General features: G+C 37.5%; 1 protein-coding gene across 12 annotated transcripts in view; it reads right to left on the minus strand.

The window, feature by feature from the left end:
• DCDC1 (doublecortin domain containing 1) overlaps window positions 1-23585 on the minus strand; it is a 466050-nt gene that overhangs the window by 43099 nt on the left and 399366 nt on the right. For 11 of the 12 annotated variants that reach the window (XM_059931315.1, XM_059931310.1, XM_059931313.1 and 8 more), the window contains 5 exons: window positions 20152-20310; window positions 18825-19025; window positions 13125-13218; window positions 5609-5779; window positions 318-503 (listed from right to left, as the gene is read on the minus strand). In XM_059931315.1, coding sequence (XP_059787298.1) covers window positions 318-503; window positions 5609-5779; window positions 13125-13218; window positions 18825-19025; window positions 20152-20310 — 811 coding nt within the window. Of the gene's footprint in view, window positions 1-317; window positions 504-5608; window positions 5780-13124; window positions 13219-18824; window positions 19026-20151; window positions 20311-23585 lie in introns of those variants that run through there. The other variant, XM_059931320.1, reaches the window with a different exon arrangement.

The following is a 23585-nucleotide window of genomic DNA, read 5'->3' on the forward strand; positions in this document are numbered from 1 at the left end:
CTACTCCACTAAGTAAAGATTTGCAGTTACTTCCTCATCTAAAAGCAACACAGGGAGTAGTGCAAGGTGTCAGGAGATGATTAAAGCTGCAGAAGTGCCCAATTAACTTCAAAGAGTATATTGAACTATTAACAGATAATGTATTTTAAGTTACAATGGGGAAAAGGAAATCAATGCGGGTGGAATGGTAAAGGTGCATCAACGAAAGATGAATTGGATGAGTGGAGATGAACATGAGTGTAAGGCAAATAATGAATGTATCAAAGTTTCCAAACTGATGTCACACATGTATTAGCAGAGCTCAGATCATTACATACTCTGGCCACATCGATGACCTTGAAAGGTCCTTGTGAGAAGGGCTTCTGGGTCTCGGAGCCTGAGGCACAGAGGAATGGCAGCCCTGGAAGCAACTGTTTCAGTCTCTTCTCTGCTCTCATGGACTGCCCACATGCCAAACAGAGCATTGTTTTTTTCTTTCCACTGGGTGAGAGATAATAGTATCCCTGAAAATGGAGGTAAAGATGTTTTTATTTGGATGCATCTAAATTATGATAGCACTTTTGTAGAATACTTTACCATACAAATAAAGCACTCTTATGATCCGCAAATGCTAAATTTGAAATCTCAACATGAATGAATTATTTTGCTCTCTAATTATTAATTATTATATTATAGAGCAAAATATTTCCAAACACTGTTGACTGAAAAAGCCTAGAGGCAATGACAATTCAATATCAATGAGTGTAACTTGTATCCAGAATCAGAGTTTCTTGAAGGAATGGCCAATTCCAGATTTGGGGCAAGAAATATACAAGACAAGCAAGGATTTCTTGCGTGCCCAGAAAAAAAGAAGCCACCCAAAAGTAAAGGCATTATGTCAAAAAAGACACAGGTGCCAACATGAAGGACATTCCACTGGCCCAAAGTGGGACAATTTGGGAGCAAAATAAAATGATAACCAAAACACTTTAAATATGTTTGAATAGGTAAAGTCCCGTGAGTTCATAATCATGTTAAAAATATAAGTTAAAAAAAAAAAGCAACAAAAAAGCCAACAAACAAATAAAAACAAAACCACTACTTACTGGAGTCCATTAGAAGTAAACTGGCACCAATTTACAACTCTGAAATTGGCCATTAGAAATTGTGGCAGATTATTTGCAAAGATGGCCATAGTAAAACCATCCCATTCTTTGCATGCCCTTTTGAAATGTCATTTTGCTGCTCCTCCAATCAAGAAATAGAGTTCCTTTCTCCTTTCCTCCTTTCCTTGAATCTGGGCAAGGCCATGTGACTTGCTGTGGCCAATGTAGCATTAGCAAATGTGATGCAAGCAGATGCATAAGAAGTGCTTGCACATTTCAGCTTGTTCTTTTTTGGCTGCATTTGGAAACCTGAGACCATAACGTGAGCTCACTTGAGCTAGCCTACTTAAGAAGCCTTGAGGAGAACTAAGGCCCCCACCAGACATGTGATTTGACCATTCAGACACCACAGAACCACCAAACTACTGGTGTGCCACCAGATAACTACAGCCACATTAGTGACCCTGGGCAAGACCAGCAGAACTGCCCAGTTCAACCTAGCCCAAATTGTTGACTCCGAGCATAAAACTGGTTGTTGGCTTAAGCCACTAAATTTTCAGGTGATTTGTTATACTACAATAGATAAGTTAGATAGAACAATTTAAGTATTTATCCTACCGTCCTTTACAAACCATATTTCTGGGCAGTCAAATACCTAGTTGAAGAGGTAAAGTTCTTCCTTACACTAAAAGTTCAGTTAATATATGTAAGGGAAAGCAATAGAACTTTTTAAAATTGACCCTTTTGAAACTTCTAATGAAATTACTGATTTAAACAAAGATCACAAAAAAGCCAACACTAAATGAAAAGTCATTGGGAATTGTTTTTTGATGTGAGATTAGGTTGTAATCACCTGAACCCATGGAAAATCCACACTGTATCCCTGCATAAGTGATAAATATGAAATACACAGTAAAACCTATGAAGACTCTTGTCCAAAAAATGCTGAACATAAATATAATTAAAGTCCAGTGCTAAATATCTTTTATAGGCGTTATGGGAGCCAGAGAAACAGGTTAAAGGATGCCATAGCTAGCAAACAGAAAAATCCAAACAAGAGGAATTCTATAGGATGGATTCTGCGACCAGTGTCACATAGGGACCTTGTTTGAATCCTGACTCAAACCAACCGACCATAAGAAGAATTTTTTAGGAAACCTGGGAAATTTTATTATGAACAGGGTAGTAGATGGCCAAAAAATTACTGTTAATTTTATTAGGTGGTAATGGCATAATGGTAATGTAAGAAACTGGTCAAATTTTTACAGGTGCATGCTTAAGTTTGAGGTGAAATGGTATCATGTCTAGGATTTGTAAATATTGCAAAACCTTGATAATAGTTGAATTTGGATGATAGGTACATGAGAATTCACTGAACTAGTACTCTTGAATATGCATGAACATTTTAAAGTACTTTTATATAGACTCTCTGATTTGCTTTGTTCCTCACAAGGCTAAAAGTTAACTACAGCCGGAGTTAATATCATCATTCTCAATTTACAGATGAGAAAACAAAAGCTAAGAGAGGGAAGTTTTTAATCCAAGGATATCCAAGTAGTATGTGGCAGAGCTGAAATACAAAGCTGTGACTTCTGATTCCAAGTTTTTGGCTTTTTTGCCTTTGTCATATTTCTTCAACTATTCCATTAAATACTTAAAGCTACCTCAATTCAAAGCCAACATTTAGATGATACTTTTGAAGATGTAATTCTTAAGTTCCACTATGGATTTCTCTATATGCACATCTTATTTCCATTTTCCTAAAAATTACTGGGAGACAGAAAATTAAAACATCTCCTCTCAGATGGAATTGAATGAATACTACATACAGAATAATTTGTACAGAAAAACATGGACTTCATGATGAATCGTGTGCCAATGATATATCTTATTACACTAAAGAAGCCTATTGAAAGTATCTAGAAAATGTATTTTCATTCATTAAGACATCAATCCCTACGACTGTGGTGCTACTATTTTGATGGTTCCCAAATTGTTTTATTTTGGCAATGGTGCATGTACACAATGCAAACTGAATTTTTGGTTAATTCATTCACCCTTAACACATTTAAACTGCTGCTGGTAAGGAAAATGCAATACACTGGGGTAGCTCCCTAGGTTAGGCTATGTCCACAGAATGCAAACAGAGTTTAAAAGTTCAGCAAGTCAGATGCTGGCTCTATACACAGAATACCAAGCAACTGGTTTGACTGATTATTTTCCTCTATAAAATTTCCTTGATTTATTGAAATGACTAACTTGCTCTGTTCATTTGACCTTATAGAAATATGGTCTGTAACATGGAGTTTGTCTGATCAACAATGACCCTTACTGTATATATAATAGCTAGTGTGACTGTGAATAAATTATTCAGTTTCTTCATCAATCTTAATGTAATGAATTATTGATATTGTTTATATTTATTATTTATGTTATATTATTTACTATAAGATAATCTATGTAAAAATAACTAATATTGCATCAGTATCTAACATACAATAGCTTTCCAGCATATAATAGTTACTTCGTATTAGTTTTCTTTTCTAAGTTTGCCAAGCAAATGTGGCCTAGAGAAGAAGTTCTTACCCTATGTCCAAATTGGATTTCAAGGGGAGTCTACAAACTCTCTAAAATTTTATACGAAAAGTGCTGTGTACACATGTGCATTTTGGGGGGAAAGAATATCCATAATTTTCACGAGACTCTCAATGAGGTCTACATCTCTGAAAAGGTTAAGAATTAATTACTGACTTAGAGCCTTTGTGTAGAGAGTTGGTTTTCCCAGGCCCAAGAGAGATAAGCATTTTTTAAAATTTGTGAATCCCAGAATTGATATATTATTGTACTCTTCAGATTAACCATATTAATTTCTATCAGATAGGTTATCATTTAACTAGTAGGAAAGGAAAGTTATAATCTTTTAGAAGAAATACTGTTGAAAATTGGGAAGTTTTATCCTTCCCAAATTTCAAATAAGAACTCTTTTATCGTAACATCATGCCTAAGATTAATAATAATAATACCCTAATATAATCAAATATTCAGTCAGTATTCAAATTTCTACAATTCTCTCACTCCCTTACAACTTATTTGAAAGAGAATCACAATAAGGCCAATACCTTATAATTAGTTTAAATACCTCTTAAGTCTCTCTGAATCTTCACATTCCTCATTTCTTTTTCTTTTTTCTTTTGTTGTAATTATTTGTTGTACATTTTCTCCAGTTAGATTTGGGGGGGAAAGACCCCTTCATAAATGGTACAGTGTATTTCTATCAAGGAGCAACTCTTTTGTCTCTTTGTGTTATGTTAATAGCTACTGATGATCATTGCCTAGATCCATTAATTTATTAAAGTTCACAGTATAATGATATTCTGATTTCCTCATACTTTACTCATGTATTAGCTGGGGTATTTCTACGAAGTGAAGCTTCTTCTTGTCAACTGTTTTGTTATCTTGAGGTACGGTTCATAAAGGAAGGGAAAAATAAATGCTTGATTCTTTATCTACTGGTTTTCAAAGTAACAAATTCGTTCCTTAGCATCATCTAATTGTGACAAATTGAGTTGTTGTTGTTGCTGTTGTTTAATATCTCTATGAACATATGGATTTAAACATATCTAATGTATGTCAATCCACTGCATTCAATAGTCATATTGATGCTTAAATTGTCTCATCTTTGGAGCCTTTTCAAGTTGACTCGATTCTTTTTAAGATGACTTCAGCAGTCTTTGGCAGCATATTGGCTAACAGATATGAGATCACAGACAAAGGAGAAAAGGTCGGGGGGGATAGCATAGTTGAAACCAGAGACATGCAGAATGGTATGGTACACTTGACATCTCTTATTCAGTAGAGCCAGGGAATGACGAGTGAAAAAGCAGCAGTGGTTTAGAGATGACTGAGGGGAACAGTAAAGAGGGTCTTGGGCAGTCTTGTAATGTACATACATTATGAGATTTTGGTTTCTGTAGGCCAATGGTTATCAACAATAGCAAGGTGCCTTGATCCACTGACCCACAAATATCTCAGGTATCTGTAAAGTATGGTGCAAATAATTCCTTACTAATAAAAATTAAAGGACCAAACTTGAGAAATTATTTCTTTTAAAATTAGAGTATATCATACTTAGCCCTATGCTTGGTATAATGTAATATAAAGCAACTTACAATCATTGGCATTTTAATATGCTTTCTGGAGTGGAGTGACATCGAGTGTGGCAAGCACACCTGTGGGAGTGAAGTATGTGTGATTATCCTGCTTCATGCCTGTTCTGGTGAGCCAGTGATGAACCAGAGATGGTGATGGTGATAGGGAGCCATCAAAACAATATAGGCAGAGGGTAATATCAATATTCCTTCATTCTTTCCTAACCAGAATCACAGAGTATAAATGATTCCACTCACAAGTCAGTGTTTAATTTGTGTGAACTTAAGGTTTTCTGGAAAAAAGTTCCTTGCTTTATTAAACTTATCCATTCCCCCACCCCTCTTTTTTGTCCTCAGTAGGAAGGAACCACTTACTGGTTGATCAATTTTTTTTTCTTTAATCACAGAGGATGTACAAATACCAGCATAATTTGCTGCTGTGACTTCCTTATCCAGTGTAGTGCTATGAAAGGCCATAAAAGCTTTCATATTTTTCATGTAATTCCACTTTTGATTAGAAGTCCCATTGTTATGTGGTTTGTATTTCTGAAAAAAATGAGAAAAAATATGGAGTCAAATAGGAGAGGTTATGATTTGTCTACAGCAGTCCTAGTTTTCATTGCATAAAGTCAGAAAGTACAGATAATTACTCAAAACTCTACTATGTAGTGATAACTACTATTGATATTTGATGATTATACATATATATATGCATTTTTGGATTTACAAAAATGTAATCACAAAATACACACAATTTGGTAACGGCATTAGTTTTTTGTTTTGTTTTGTTTTTTTTTAAAGGATATATACTATTTGATCCTAGGGTATTTTATTTTACTAATATCCAATAGTTAAACATGTAGATTGTTTCTCAGATTTTCCTTAGTAAAAGCAAAAGAGCAATCAACAATCATAAAATAAACCTTTGTGTAAATCCATAACTTCTTGAGAACAAACTCAAGTAGAATTGCTAATAAAGGAACAGGATCACCCTCCCATCAGGGAGCTTGCGCAAGCCTCTTAGATAGCCTCATACACCAGAGGGCAGACAGCAGAAGCAAGAAGAACTACAATCCTACAGCCTGTGGAACAAAAACCACATTCACAGAAAGATAGATAAGATGAAAAGGCAGAGGGCTATGTACCAGATGAAGGAACAATATAAAACCCCAGAAAAACAACTAAATGAAGTGGAGATAGGCAACCTTCCAGAAAAAGAATTCAGAATAATGATAGTGAAGATGATCCAGGAACTCGGAAAAAGAATGGAGGCAAAGATCGAGAAAATGCAAGAAATGTTTAAAAAAGACCTAGAAGAATTAAGAACAAACAAACAGCCATGAACAATACAATAACTGAAATGAAAACTATACTAGAAGGAATCAAAAGCAGAATAACTGAGGCAGAAGAACGGATAAGTGACCTGGAAGACAGAATGGTGGAATTCACTGCTGTGGAAGAGAATAAAGAAAAAAGAATGAAAAGAAATGAAGACAGCCTAAGAGACCTCTGGGACAATATTAAACGCAACAACATTCGCATTATAGGGGTCCCAGAAGGAGAAAAGAGAGAGAAAGAACCTGAGAAAATATTTGAAGAGACTATAGTCGAAAACTTCCCTAACATGGGAAAGGAAAGAGCCACCCAAGTCCAGGAAGTGCAGAGTCCCATACAGGATAAACCCAAAGAGGAACACGCCGAGACACATAGTAATCAAACTGGCAAAAATTAAAGACAAAGAAAAATTACTGAAAGCAGCAAGGGAAAAACGACAAATGACATATGAGGGAACTCCCATAAGGTTAACAGCTGATTTCTCAGAAGAAACTTTACAAGCCAGAAGGGAGTGGCATGATATACTTAAAGTGATGAAAGGGAAGAACCTACAACCAAGATTACTCTACCTGGCAAGGATCTCATTCAGATTCGATGGAGAAATAGAATGCTTTACAGACAAGCAAAACCTAAGAGAATTCAGCACCACCAAACCAGCCATACAACAAATGCTAAAGGAACTTCTCTAAGTGGGAAACACAAGAGAAGAAAAGGACCTACAAAAAGAAACCCAAAACAATTAAGAAAATGGTCACAGGAACATACATATCGATAATTACCTTAAACGTGAATGGATTAAATGCTCCAACCAAAAGACACAGGCTTGCTGTATGGATACAAAAACAAGACCCATCTATATGCTGTCTACAAGAGACCCACTTCAGACCTAGGGACACATACGACTGAAAGTGAGGGGATGGAAAAAGATATCCCATGCAAATGGAAATCAAAAGAAAGCTGGAGTAGCAATACTCAAATCAGATAAAATAGACTTTAAAATAAAGAATGTTACAAGAGACAAGGAAGGACACTACATAATGATCAAGGGATCAATCCAAGAAGAAGATATAACAATTATAAATATATATGCACCCAACATAGGAGCACCTCAATACATAAGGCAACTGCTATGCTAACAGCTATAAAAGAGGAAATCGACAGTAACACAATAATAGTGGGGGACTTTAACACCTCACTTACACCACTGGACAGATCATCCAAAATGAAAATAAATAAGGAAACAGAAGCTTTAAATGACACAATAGACCAGATAGATTTAATTGATATTTATAGGACATTCCATCCAAAAACAGCAGATTACACTTTCTTCTCAAGTGCGCACAGAACATTCTCCAGGAAAGAGCACACCTTGGGTCACAAATCAAGCCACAGTAAATTTAAGAAAATTGAAATCATATCAAGCATCTTTTCTGACCACAACGCTATGAGATTAGAAATGAATTACGGGGAAAAAAAACGTGAAAAACACAAACACATGGAGGCTAAACAATACGTTACTAAATAAGCAAGAGATCACTGAAGAAATCAAAGAGAAAATCAAAAAATACCTAGAGACAAATGACAATGAAAACTCGACGATCCAAAACCTATGGGATGCAGCAAAAGCAGTTCTAAGAGGGAAGTTTATAGCTATACAAGCCTACCTCAAAAAACAAGAAAAATCTCAAATAAACAATCTAACCTTACACCTAAAGGAACTAGAGAAAGAAGAACAAACAAAACCCAAAGTTAGCAGAAGGAAAGAAATCATAAAGATCAGAGCAGAAATAAATGAAATAGAAACAAAGGAAACAATAGCAAAGATCAATAAAACTAAAAGCTGGTTCTTTGAGAAGATAAACAAAATTGATAAACCATTAGCCAGACTCATCAAGAGAAAAAGGGAGAAGACTCAAATCAATAGAATTAGAAATGAAAAAGGAGAAGTAACCACTGACACTGCAGAAATACAAAAGATCATGAGAGATTACTACAAGCAACTCTACGCCAATAAAATGGACAACCTGGAAGAAATGGACAGATTCTTAGAAATGCACAAACTGCCGAGACTGAACCAGGAAGAAATAGAAAATATGAACAGACCAATCACAAGTAATGAAATTGAAACTCTGATTAAAAATCTTCCAACAAACAAAAGCCCAGGACCAGATGGCTCCACAGGTGAATTCTATCAAACATTTAGAGAAGAGCTAACACCCATCCTTCTCAAACTCTTCCAAAAAATTGCAGAGGTAGGAACACTCTCAAACTCATTCTATGAGGCCACCATCACCCTGATACCAAAACCAGACAAAGATGTCACAAAAAAAGAAAATTACAGACCAATATCACTGATGAATATACATGCAAAAATCCTCAACAAAATACTAGCAAACAGAATCCAACAACACATTAAAAGGATCATACACCATGATCAAGTGGGATTTATCCCAGGGATGCAAGGATTCTTCAATATACGCAAATCAATCAATGTGATACATCATATTAACAAATTGAAGAATAAAAACCATATGATCATCTCAATAGATGCAGAAAACGCTTTTGACAAAATTCAACACCGATTTATGATAAAAACTCTCCAGAAAGTGGGCATAGAGGGAACCTACCTCAACATAATAAAGGCCATATATGACAAACCCACAGCAAACATCATTCTCAGTGGTGAAAAACTGAAAGCATTTCCTCTAAGATCAGGAACAAGACAAGGATGTCCACTCACACCACTATTATTCAACATAGTTTTGGAAGTCCTAGCCACGGCAATCAGAGAAGAAAAAGAAATAAAAGGAATCCAAATTGGAAAAGAAGAAGTAAAACTGTCACTGTTTGCAGATGACATGATACTATACATAGAGAATCCTAAAGATGCCACCAGAAAACTACTAGAGCTAATCAATGATTTTGGTAAAGCTGCAGGATACAAAATTAATGCACAGGAATCTCTTGCATTCCTATACACTAATGATGAAAAATCTGAAAGAGAAATTAAAGAAACACTCTCATTTACCATTGCAACAAAAAGAATAAAATACCTAGGAATAAACCTACCTAGGGAGACAAAAGACCTGTATGCAGAAAACTATAAGACACTGATGAAAGAAATTAAAGATGATACCAACAGATGGAGAGATATACCATGTTCTTGGATTGGAAAAATCAATATTGTGAAAATGACTATACTACCCAAAGCAATCTACAGATTCAGGGCAATTCCTATCAAATTACCAATGGCACTTTTTATGGAACTAGAACAAAAAATCTTAAAATTTGTATGGAGACACAAAAGACCCCAGATAGCCAAAGCAGTCTTGAGGGAAAAAAACGGAGCTGGAGGAATCAGACTCCCTGACTTCAGACTATACTACAAAGCTACAGTAATCAAGACAATATGGTACTGGCACAAAAACAGAAACATAGAGCAATGGAACAAGATAGAAAGCCCAGAGATAAACCCACGCACCTATGGTCAACTAATCTATGACAAAGGAGGCAAGGATATACAATGGAGAAAAGACAGTCTCTTCAGTAAGTAGTGCTGGGAAAACTGGACAGCTACATGTAAAAGAATGAAATTAGAACACTCCCTAACACCGTACACAAAAATAAACTCAAAATGGATTAAAGACCTAAATGTAAGACCGGACACTATAAAACTCTTAGAGGAAAACATGGGAAGAACACTCTTTGAGATAAATCACAGTAAGATCTTTTTTGATCCACCTCCTAGAGTAATGGAAATAAAAACAAAAATAAACAAATGGGACCTAATGAAACTTCAAAGCTTTTGCACAGCAAAGGAAACCATAAACAAGACCAAAAGACAACCCTCAGATTGGGAGAAAATATTTGCAAATGAATCAACGGACAAAGGATTAATCTCCAAAATATATAAACAGCTCATGCAGCTCAATATTCAAAAAACAAACAACCCAGTCCAAAAATGGGCAGAAGACCTAAACAGACATTTCTCCAAAGAAGACACACAGATGGCCAAGAAGCACATGAAAAGGTGCTCAACATCACTAATTATTAGAGAAATGCAAATCAAAACTACAATGAGGTATCACCTCACACCAGTTAGAATGGGTATCATCAGAAAATCTACAAACAACAAATGCTGGCGAGGGTGTGGAGAAAAGGGAACCCTCTTGCACTGTTGGTGGGAATGTAAATTGATACAGCCACTATGGAGATCAGTATGGAGGTTCCTTAAAAAACTAAAAATAGAATTACCATATGATCCAGCAATCCCACTACGGGGCATATACCCAGAGAGAACCATAATTCAAAAAGACACATGCACCCCAACGTTCATTGCAGCACTATTTACAAGAGTCAGGTCATGGAAGCAACCTAAATGCCCATCAACAGACGAATGGATAAAGAAGTTGTGGTACATATATACAATGGAATATTACTCAACCATAAAAAGGAACGAAATTGGGTCATTTGTAGAGACATGGATGTATCTAGAGACTGTCATGCAGAGTGAAGTAAGTCAGAAAGAGAAAAACAAATATTGTATATTAACGCATATATGTGGAAGCTAGAAAAATGGTACAGATGAACCGGTTTGCAGGGCAGAAATTGAGACACAGATGTAGAGAACAAACGTATGGACACCAAGGGGGGAAAGCGGCGGGGGGGGTGTGATGAATTGGGCGATTGAGATTGACATGTATACACTGATGTGAATAAAATGGATGACTAATAAGAATCTGCTGTATAAAATAAATAAATAAAATAAAATTTAAAAGAAAAAGGAACAGGATCATTTAAAAAATTATGATGTATAATATAAAGCTTTATCATACCAAATGCTTTCTAGAAAGGTTATTCTAGTTTACCCCTCCACCAATATTATACGAAATGGCCTCTTTTCCTCACACACTTGACAAAGCATCATCAATTTAATGAATGAAAAATAGTACCTTGTTGATATTTTAATTTACATTTCACTGGTTATCAAGAAGGTTTTTTAAAAAAATGTGAGTACACTCCATTTTATGTATTAGAAACAGCATCTTTATTCTAATTATAAAACTTGGTTTGAGCATAAGTTAAAAAAATGAGTAGTTTCAATTTCAAGGAATTTAAACCACTAGATTAGTTCCAACTAAACATATCATGACACCTCAAGTAACTTTATAATGAATAACACCTACTTTACCAAGGAGAGATTGATAGTGAAGAGGAAAATAAACGAGTCTCAAGAATTGATTTAATAGGTCAAACAACAGAGCATCCCTCAGAGGTATGGAAAACAAAGATTATATTTCAAGGAACAGGGAGGGGGTTTAGTAACATTAACTTAACATGTCTCACTTTTATTATTTTACATGAACTTTAATATATTCTCACAAACTGATTGCTTCAAGAAATAAAAATGAAACACCAAGCAAAGAAAAAACTCTTGAAAGGTAATATAAATAACTTTGGGATCAAACTCATTTCTTATAAAAAGGGAACCTTAGGAGAAAACATCCATATCTATAATTTTATGAAACAGATTAAGGTACAAAATTTGCATCTGCATAAGGTTTTATCTCACTGTGGTCCGTGCCAAAGAGGCACCTGACAGGGAAAAATTTGATGTTATATATACTGTGTCTCCTAGAATAAAATTTTAGTCCATATTTATTGTCAGGATAGAAGACTTAATTAAGCTTTGGTATTTGTCCCGATTGCTATATCCCAATTTTGGATTCAGGACCTGCAAAACAAGTTGCCTCACTGTTATTAAAATATGGAATAAAACAAATGTTATTTGGAGACAGTATATTCTGTTCAACACAAAGATGGCAAATACTGTGGAGGACACAGAAAGTAAATGCAGAGCAGGGACACTCCTAAACTTTTTCTCCTCCTAACAAGGAAAAATATATACCCGTCTAGGTGTGTCTTTGGTAAGTGAGGATGACAGACAAACGTGGGAAAGAAAAAACCAACCCCATAGGTCTTTACCCAAAATTCAAATGAAGCCAGCCTTCTCTGGTGTCTTCAAAAATTGTTTGGCTGCTATAAGCATTTGCAAAAGTATGTTGAAAGTATATTTCAAATGAGTCTCAGTGGAATTAGCATTGAAGAGCTCACACCCTCCTGAAAGACTCCTCTGACCACGGTCTTTCCCACCCGTTGCCAGGTGAGAGGGGACTCGCTTATGTCTCCAAATCATTGAACTTAAAATGCATGCATCTAATAGCCATTCACCTGACTGCACCCACAACTGAGACGCTCTGAATGCTATTGGGATAATTTCTCACGCTTGCCATTGGATTTGATTTAAGTAACTAGCACAGTTCCTGACATGCAGCAAGCCCACAGTCACCATCTGTTGAATTAAACTAAATTCAGAGCTACAGGAACATGTTCAATTTGAAATCTAGGCAGACTATTGTAAATATTTTAACAATGGCATTCAAGATAGGTTTCTATGACAGCCATTTTCTTTCTCCACAACAAGGAAGCATGGAGCTTTCCTTAAATTTAACTAAATAAAGGGCTATAATTACTCTTTAGCCTCTACATATCTTACCTGAGCAATAACCGGATAGCCACAGACTTCATCTCCAGCCTTGGTCATAGACACTGCCAGTACCAGGTCTGGGTTACTCACCAGGTGAAAGGTCCTTGGGAAAACAGGATTAGGCACATTACAAAGCAGCATGACCAGTTTAGAACTCCCTCTGTGCCCCTTATCTGTGTGTTGCCTCTTGGCTCCATACATACTCTGCGCTAATGGATGTGAAATCCTTTGGGCATTTCTCCCCCACCATAAGCACGATGTTGAGGTTCCTCAGTGCAGAGTGCTGGAAGAACGCTGAAGGAGAAAGGGGCGCTCCTGTTCTTTCTGGCTGCTGCCTGGGGTCAGTGTTTGGGAGTGAGGGTGTCCAGGGATGCTCTGTCCCAGCCACGTGCCCGGAATGCACGTGGTCCTTTAATACCCTTACAGCCCAGGCCTGGCCTGGTGATCATCCGCTTATGGCCCTCCCAACATGGACACCACGTGCTCCAGACCTTCTGCTGTACCAGCAACCCCGTACCTTTGCATCTCCACGTGCCCAGCGGTAGCTGCCCACCCACGTAAGTTCCAGAGGGTTGCTTCCTGCTTGCCCAGCAACCACAGAACAGATCTGGCCACGCAAACGAACACATTTCCCTGCCATCCAGTGGACAGCACCCATACTTCTTCCAATGAGCTCTGAACTCCAGCCTTAGGGAGGGACCCAATCCCTAGTTTGTCCTCAACTCCCTCAGCCCTAGAGTACCGTATAGAGGTTTTTTTTAAAAAAATCTGATAGTTACTCGTTTAGCATAGCTTAATAATTCTTTATGTTAAACATCCCTTGTTTAAATGACTGTGTGTTTTCTGTCTCCAGATTGTACCCAGACACTCTCCTCACCTGTTTTGCTGTTGTGAGAGGCAATGTGGCAGAGTGATTAAGAGCGTGGATTCTGGAGCCACAATGCCCGAGTTTAAATCTTGAGTATATCTCAAGACCTGCTTAACAACTCTGTGCCTCAGTTTCCTCATCTGTAAAATAGGATAATGGTGCATACCACACAGGAATTTCATCCTGAGACTATAATGAGTTAATGCATAAAAAAATGCGTTGGGGGCTTCCCTGGTGGCGCAGTGGTTGAGAATCTGCCTGCCAATGCAGGGGATACGGGTTCAAGCCCTGGTCTGGGAAGATCCCACATGCCGTGGAACAACTAGGCCCGTGAGCCACAACTACTGAGCCTGCGCTCCTGGAGCCTGTGCCCCGCAACTGGAGGGGCCGCGATAGTGAGAGGCCTGCGTGCGCACCGCGATAAAGAGTGGCCCCCGCTCGCCACAACTAGAGAAGGCCCTCGCACAGAAATGAAGACCCAACACAGCCAAAAATAAAAATAAAGAATAAATAAATTAATTAATTTAAAAAAAATGCGTTGAATATTGTCTGGCTCATGGCACTTAGTATGAGCTACTATTATCAATTGTTGTGATTTTTTTTATAGCTTTCCCTCAAATTCTTCTTTTCTAAATGAGTATTCCCTAAAAGTCCAAGAGATATATTGAATATTTTTAAGTTATCTTATATTGGAACTAAAATAAAGTCTTCTTGACTGAAAAAAAAAGAAAGCAAAGTACAGAGCTAAAACCCTCAAATTCTTTCCCGTACATCGGTTAAAAGCAAGAATAGACCAAACATTCAAGGATATTGTCTGTATAGAAAAAGCCAGTTCTTTATGTCTGTCAACATAGTTACATTACAGACCAGCAGTGGCATTCCTGCTGTGGAAAATATAACTAGTCCTGAATATAAAATGTAATGATGTGGGAATGGAGGAAAGGGGAGAAAGCAGGGGTGGGGGAGATCTGTGATAAGAGTAACGTATTTTTCCTTTCAAGACAAAAAATTCTAGATATCTAATTTAAATCTCTGAACATAAAACAAAATATCCTCATTGTAAAGCATTTACAAAATACTAGAAAATATAGTAAAAATTAAAACAGAATTTGAAACATCGTTTATATTCCTAAGACAATCACGATTAATCTTACAACGCGTTTCTTCCTTCTAGTGTTAGCTAACGAAGTGTCAGTTTAAATCCAAAGTGGGTATTCAATTTTATCAAATACCTTTTTAGCATTTATCAAGTCTGTGCACAGCACGAGAGCTGGTATTCAATATTGTTCATCTCCATAGCCTCAGCATGTGGCATAGTTTGCATCTTGCATTTTTACTGGCACTCAATAGTAGTCAGAAGAATGAATCATTGTATATTTCCTGCAACAACTTACTGAGGTGCCTAGATTAGTTACCTAGCTTTCTCTGTTTTTGCTGCCTAGAATAGATGTAGCAACTTCTCCCATGCTTCAGTGCCATGCTCCGCCATGATAGTGTTGATTTTTCTTTTCCTTTTTGGACTGTCAACTGTCACTTGCCCATCGCAGGAGTGCTTACATTCTGCAGGAAGCCTGAGCTTTTAGACTTCTACATAAAGCCCACTACGTGCCAAACGGCAGTGTGAGAACTGACTCTGTGTCCCAGAAATATCCCAGCACGACAGCACGGCCTCTTCTACTAACCCACAGTGCGAGTGCGTACAAGTCACTTCATCTCCTTGAGCCTCAGTTTACCTAGCTTTAGAATCAGGTGACTAAGACTAGAAAATTTTCAAAATCTCTTTCAGCTCTGAATTCTATGACACTGTATTTTCCCTTTTATAATTTTGAATCTTGTTGAATGGGATTTTTTTCCCTGAGCATTTTTTTCATATTTCCCTTTTGAGACCAAATGATTAATTCAGATTGTGCCAGGGTTGAAAATGGGAGCAAGATACCAGTTTATCTCAAAAGTTGACCTGGACCACTTTTCTGTGTGGCTAGAAACCAAGTAAGTGTGTCTTTGGTAATCTCCTATTGCCTGCCAATGCCCCCTTGCTCACTTCTTATACTACTCTCCTAGACTATGTGCTCTCCCAGCCAGGCCTTGTTCTCAGAGTCAAAATTTCCCTTAAGAGGTTTTGCTGATAATTGCTTAAGATATCAGGTTTCCTAGTTATTCTCTATTTTAAATAGAAGGCCAAAATGAAAAAGTAATTCAAGACCCAAAGGACTGAATGAAAGGACTAATGGTAGAAAATTCTAGGCACAGTGATAGCACTTGGCACCTCCCATCATGCTGGCAGTGAGCTACTGGGCTTCTGCTCTATTGACACAAATTCTGATTGGGCAGTTGCCTCAATAAATGCTAATTTACTGCCTGGGAAAAATACGGAAGATCAAAAGACTATGGCTCACATAAATGGAATTTTCTATAGGTTTCTGCTACATAGTGTAACTCAAGGTTCTCCAGGCCTCACCAGCTTATCAGAACAAATGGGTTTCAACACCCAATTACATGAAAAAGAAAAAGCAAAATGTCAAGGGAAAATGTAGAAGAAAGCTCAGAATTACTGTCACTATACAGACATTTCTGCCATGGGACATACGTTCCTCTGAATGATGCCCACATCTAATCATCAAGACTTCCGCAAAACCTCTCCTGCCCAAGCGTCTGTGGGAGTCCCTAGACGGTGGCCCATGTGTTCAGGAGCAAACCCTGTCCCACTGCCCCTCCCCCTCACGGCTCCACCTCTTCTCTCCGGACTCTGCAGTTTCCAGCCAGCGATCAGTCAATACAACCATCTCCCTCCAACTGTCCCTCTCTTCTACGGCTTGACATGGGGAGGCCTCAATACGACAACACTGCAGAGCGTTCTGGAAAGTGGAAGGAAATCGGAAGAGACCATCCTCTTTGGTGTTACATGTGGTTAGATTTTCCAAAGCAGCGAGGGAGTGCATAGAGTTTTAGGCAAGCTTCCCTTTGTTTTTACTTAAACAGTAAGTTTAAGTAAACTTAACTTAAGTAAACTTTAAGTTTACTTTAAGTAAACTTACTTCCCGTCCTCCTGATTTCCCCACAGCACTTAGGGTGAAAACCAAAAGCAGTACAGACACTGAGCAGGACTCAGAACTTGCTCTCTCTTCTGATGACCGAGTGTTCCTGAGTTAAACTTATCAAGTGTGGCTGTCTAGTGCCTTGGGTCACTTCTCTCATTCCCCACGCATGTCCACCCTAGCCCTTCAGCCATGCTCGAATTCCAACTTAGGCTCAGGCAGGACCTCTACTATAATACAGAAAGCCAAGGCAGTAAGATGTAGCTCGAAACTCCAGAAATGTAGAGATGGGGTAGCACTAGCTTCGTGGGCAGGAATTTTTATCTGTTTTGTTCTTTGCTAAAGCACCAGCACCTAAAACACTGCCCTTGATAATCTTCTGCAGCTAAATGAATGAATTCTGGTTCCACAAAGCAAACCATTCACAGGGCCAAAAGCCTGCTTCTTAGCTCCCCTGTGGCAAAGTCAGCTTAGCTAGGATAAATGGGGCAAAAGAACACATTCACCAGGTCTGCCTACAGGTTGGCTTTTCAGCTGTCTCTAAAACAAGGCTGCATGTGTTCCTCGCTGGCAGCTCTGAATCTCAGACAGCGAGCAGAGGAAGGCTAGCTCCTTTCCTGTCCATGCTGGGCCCTCTGCTGCCGCCTGCTGAAGATTATACAGCCTCTCTCAAAGCAGCGATCCCCTAAGACTTTTGCATCATACACCTTTTGAGAATCCAAAAATCACAGCTCCTTCCCAGAAAAAAAAAAAAGAAAAGTATTACACAGATACACAAACACATTTTCTGTAGTATTTCAAGAGACTGAAGAGGGCCCTGGAGCCCCACCATATAACACTAATGGTAGTCTTTGAAGCAAACCATCTAAAAACCAAGGAGTTGTTATCGCTCTTGTTAAAGAAATTTCAAGCATGCACAAAACCAGAGAGAAATGTATAAGAAACCACCACGGACACAACAGTTATCAACATTCTGCCATGCCTGTTTCATCCCCTCCCCCTGTCCCCATTTAAAAAATTTTTGCTTTGCTAGAATATTTTAAAACAAAGCTGAGCTCTCTCTTAATTTTATCTGTAAATACTACAATATACATCCAAGTGATCAGGACTTTTTTTTAAACATAGCCGTTAAACCATTATGACACCCAACAAAATTAACAAGACTTCCTTCACATCACCTGGTACCCAGACTATTTTAAATTTCTTCTGATTGTCTCAGAAATAACCTTTCTGACAGTGGTGGGCTTCAAGCTAGATCCAAACAAGGGCCAGCCATTGCACTGGGTTGATATATCTGATTAGGGTAAGAATTCAATTCGATTTCACTGTGTGAGTGGAAGCCACATCAGTTGGTTATATGATGGAAGTAGGGGAGGGAGGGAAGGCACGCATGTGGGGAGGTGCAGAAGACTGTGTTAATGAAAAGTACTGCAAATTTTTTTAAATGGGACTTTTTAGAATTCTTACTTGATTTTATGATGTTTTCAAATCACACAAATAAATTAGATGAGAGTCTAGCTCTCTCTTGACCTCAATGGCCCATTAAAACTATGAACCTAGTAGGCTAGATTTCACGTTTCTTACCTGAATCTGTAGTGGATGAGCGGTGTGTAGACTACTGAGCACTTACATTTGACTTCACTATCTTTCTCTTCCTTGAGTAGGTTAAAAATATTATTGGCTACATTAAATAGAAAATCCAAAGTCCTCAAATATATCCGCTGCCTGGTCTGTGGGGGCCATGCTGGATCTCTTAGGCTCCTATTCACCTTTTGATATATTAAGGCTCAAATATAATGGGTTTACCTGCTGTCTTCCTTGTGCCTCCAGTGTTGATGACCATCATCTGCTTTTTTCTCCACCAAAACAACTTCCATGCCTGAACGCAGGTTGGGGCCTTGCACCCCCAAGACTAGCTGAGGAGAAGCATAGCTTATAATTTGCCCATCTCTGTATTCAAACTGCTGGTGGCAAACCTTCTGCAATTTACTCTGTTTTGGAGAATGGCTGAGATAATGAAAATCCCATTAGTGGCAGAAAAATGGCCTGTGCACTGATGTGCTGGAGATAGCAAGCTCTGTTGGCAAGAGACCCGCCATGAACCAAATTCACTTATAATGGGGAAGCATTATCATCAGGACAGCAGCAATGTTATTTGCTTTGCACTGTCAAGCTGATGTAATAAGTAGAATTCTGAGTTTATTTTATATTAGAAATAAATATTTTTCCAAGAGAACATGAGAAATTCATCAGCAAAGAAAAAATTCACTTGAGATAATTTAAAGGGAAAAAGAGGTAGGAGTAGGAACAGGGCAATGAATCAGAACAGAGAGAAATAAAGGAGTTCTGTTCAAATCATGATCATTTCTATCCTCTAACTACAGAATCCCTGGCAAATAGAATCCCATTCTCCAAGTTTTTGAATCTTCCCTAACAACTCATAGAATATTATAAATGAAAATAATGATACGCTAATAAGTTAATTCAAAGGAATCTCATACTTAAATATCTCTTAAGGCATGAAGCAGACTTAAACCTATCAAACATCACAATGCATTGGCAATTAATTTGTAAATGTCTATTAAGTCCCTACTATGTGCATGGACTAATGCTAAGTGTTGAAGTGCCAAAACTGTTTAACTCATGTAAACGGCTGTAACATTAAGTAAATGTATAAAGATTATGGAATAATACCAAGTACTATAGATTCCTGTCATTTCATTGGACATTGACCAGAGAAAAAATAAAGTTAAAAAGGAAGAAATTGCATTTTACTAATTTCTTAAAGACATCAAGGCATTTTACATGTTTATTCATAAGTTCATTCACACATTCATTCAACTAATATACAGGCTGTGTCCTAAGTTCTCAGGAGGCAAAGATGGATGAGCTTACCTTTTAATAGAAAAGACACCAGTGAACAAGAAATTACATTACACAGCTAAAGCGAGAAGGTACTTGCCACCAGTACTTGTAAATACTTCAGTCAAAAACACAAGAAACACAAAAATGTGTGTGTTGATGTAAAGAGCAACTAACAGTAATGTAAATCTTCAGTAATATTTTTGCCCTAAAGTGAGTGAATCTAAGACCAGGTAGAAATCTCTAACAGGAATCCCTTGCAACTTTTTACCTGTATTTCTTCTCTGGTTCCACATTTTCAAAGAGCTCTTCTTCCATTTTCTTTGGAAGACTGTCATCTTCATCAAAGTTATGAGACGTTTCCTGCCAGGCATACCTGAGAAGTGTGTGACAAGCCTTCATTCGGAGATGGGCTCTTGCATGTGAATCTCTATCAAAGTTCAGAAGAAAACAGAAGTCTAAGAAATCTGATTTATACTCACAGAATTTTCTCTGAGGTGTAGTCTGATAATATCCTGAATGATACTGGTGGATCTGGAAATCATATTTCCATAATGGTGCCTAACACTGCAAATTCACATCCTACTAATACACAATGTAGATTTTTTAACATAAAGCTTAAATGAATCCTCAATCACATAATAAACAGCATTCATCTTTGTTATATTTACTCAGGAAAAAAAATGGGGTCATGTATTATATTTCAAAAATAAGATTAAGACTACTCAGTAGTTTTGGAAACTCATAACAAACGTGTAATGAGACTCTTGCCTACTCCATAAATGTGTCATAATTCTGTCTGGAACAGACAGCCTAGATTACTAGGTTTCATAAAATTTACTCAATAGACAATGTTAAGGAATCTTAATAACTTTTCCTCTCGATAGAAAAATCTAGAGAGACTCAAATAGCACCAGTACAAACGTGCCAGGTTTTGATAGAGAATAATATGCAAAAACACTTAAGAGTAAATAGTCATAGTATGAATAACTGAGTCAGCCTTGTGGCCTCTTATTAAGATGAAATTGTGAACGGAAACATAATCACCATGCAGATCTGAATATATCAAATCTCCAGGCACTGTTTAGGGTACACTTGCTTCTGTGGGATCATGACACAATATGAGGACCGCTCCGCTGAAGGCAGGATAAATATACAGGCAAAGCAGCAAGCATACTTCAGCATTCTAAATGTGCATATGTGTAAATAAAGTTCTCTGGGGGAGGCTGTGGTCGCCAAGGTGCTTGTGGTAATTTGATGTAACTGCAAGCAATATCGAATTACCCAAATCTCCAGGGACAATTCCTGCCTTAGCAGAGCAGACCATACACTTTTCAAATGTAACAAAAGTATTACATGTGGATATGAAATTGGTGGGTTAACAACAGCCTTATTCAGAGTTGCAGCACAAGCAGCTTCTGAAGACAAAAATCTCATTAACAGTTACAGAAACAACAGTGCCATCTTGTGTTGAAAAGAAAAAACACAGCTTTCCCACCAACTCCATTTCTTTGAGGGAAACAGACAAAAAAAAAGTCATTCTTAGACATAACAAGATTCTTCCTCCAAATCCAGATGGGATTTTCTAACTTGGGATATCTATATACTCCTCAGCTCCCAAGAAAATGAAGTACAGTCAAGTTAATTTTAGAACAGTCATTTAAAAATACATCTTGCTTTATTGATTCATGTCCATTCATTCATTCATATAACTAGTCATTATTTAATCATTCATTCCTTTAACTAACATTTCTTAAACATCTACTATATTGTAGGCACAGAGTTCTAAGTATTGGGGATATAGTGATGAACAAAACAGTTAAGTTCTCAGGATTCATGGAGCTTACATTCTAGTGGGAAGAAGAGAGATAATAGATAAGTAAATGAATAAACAAACAGTGAATATCACAAGTGGAATAAAACAGGAAATTGTGATGGAAATTGGGTGAGGTGGGGTAGGGTCTACTTTACCAATGGAGTCATAGAAGGATAGAGGTATTCTGAATTATTATTTCAACATTAAAATGGGCTGCCTTGTGAAATAGTGATCTCCCTGTTCCTAGGAGTATTCAAGAAGAGACTGGATCAAAAGAGCTTGCCTAGAATGTGCAGGAGATTCCTGCATTATGTTTTTTTTTTAATTGAGGTATAATTGACATATAACACTATATTAGTTTTGGGTGTACAGCATAATGATTTGATATTTGTATATATTGCAAAATGATCGCCACAATATGTCTGGTTAACATCTATCCCTGCAGATAGTTACAAAAATTTTTTTCTTGTAATGAAGACTTTTAAGATCTGCTCTCTTAGCAACTTTCAAATATGCAGTGCAGTATTATTAAGTATAGTCACCATGCGCCTGCATTATGTTTTGAGTGGACTCAAAGACTTTTCAGCTCAAGGATTTCAGGCCTTGATGAAATCTATGAATCAGAACAACAGGAATCTTTGCTCTCAAAGATGCTCTTTCTTTTTTTTTTTTACCTTCTGTTTATTTTTTTTTTCCAAGTGCAGTATAATAACTCAGAGGCTAGATACATTCTTTAGAAGAAGAACAAAAGGGAATGTTAGAAAAGTTTGTGGCCAATTCTCTAACAATTGAGGAAGATACAATATAGGTCAAATCACTCTCTCTGAAAAAGGCTTTCTGGTGCCTTTGTTAGTGTCAGGATGTAGGACCAGATGAATTACCCATCAAAATGAGGAAGTCTGATTCCTAACATAAAAGTTATTTAATATTCTTGTAATTGAGGATAGAAACAGTTGTTTAAAACAGCTTGTATACCAATGATTAATGAAAATTAATTTGTATACAAATTAATTTTCAGTTATTGCAATGCTAATTGACTGGCTATTTTTGGTTTTATAATTTGGAAACTAATTCAATGATTCCTTCATTTATTCTGTAAATGATGACAAAAGTCAGTTATCCTGGTCTTCACAGAACACGTGTGACAGCGTTTTTGCCCTCAAGGAATTCCCAAATTGGTGGTGGTTGCTGGAGTAGAGGGGAGGGAACTGATAAGTACATTGCTAGTACAGTCATTATCATGATTGATTTCAATGATAAAGAATCCTTCCACAGACCGAGGACGGGGCACGTCTGCTGAAGAGAAATGAGTATGTGGTGAGAGGCCTGCAGCAGTGCATCAGTGGAGTAGGCCGCAGTCCAGAGACAGCTTGTAGCTGCCCAGCTGGAGCTTGGAGTTCATGTGGCACAAGGAAAAAGTGTGGAGTGGAGGTGGGCGTGGGGGTCCAAATGAGGGTTAATGACAGGCCTGGACCAGGGTCAGGAGGGCTTGGGATTCCAGACTGAACATTGTCTTCTGTCTGCAATAGGTAGCCATTGAAGAACTGTATAAAGAGGATTGTATTTTAGAAAGATTGTCCATAGACAAAACTTCAAGGTGAATTGGAAGGAGGAGATTATGGAGATAGAAACCAATCAGAAAGCTATTTCAGCAATCCAGGATGATAACTTATATTAACATGCATTCAACTTAAACCTACATTAAGGAAGAAGCATAATTGTTCCTGAAGTCCATGTTTATGGAAACAAAAACATGATGAATTCCTCAAATAAATGTCTCCAGTTCTAAGATTCCAGTCTTTTAAAAATAGCAACATCATAACAAAATTACTGAAAGTAGATCATTGTGGTGGTTGAACACTGAAGCTCCAGCTCTATCCTTTTGCCAG

The sequence above is a fragment of the Balaenoptera ricei genome, chromosome 8 (assembly GCF_028023285.1).
Source record: "Balaenoptera ricei isolate mBalRic1 chromosome 8, mBalRic1.hap2, whole genome shotgun sequence".
Taxonomy (NCBI): Eukaryota; Metazoa; Chordata; class Mammalia; order Artiodactyla; family Balaenopteridae; genus Balaenoptera; species Balaenoptera ricei.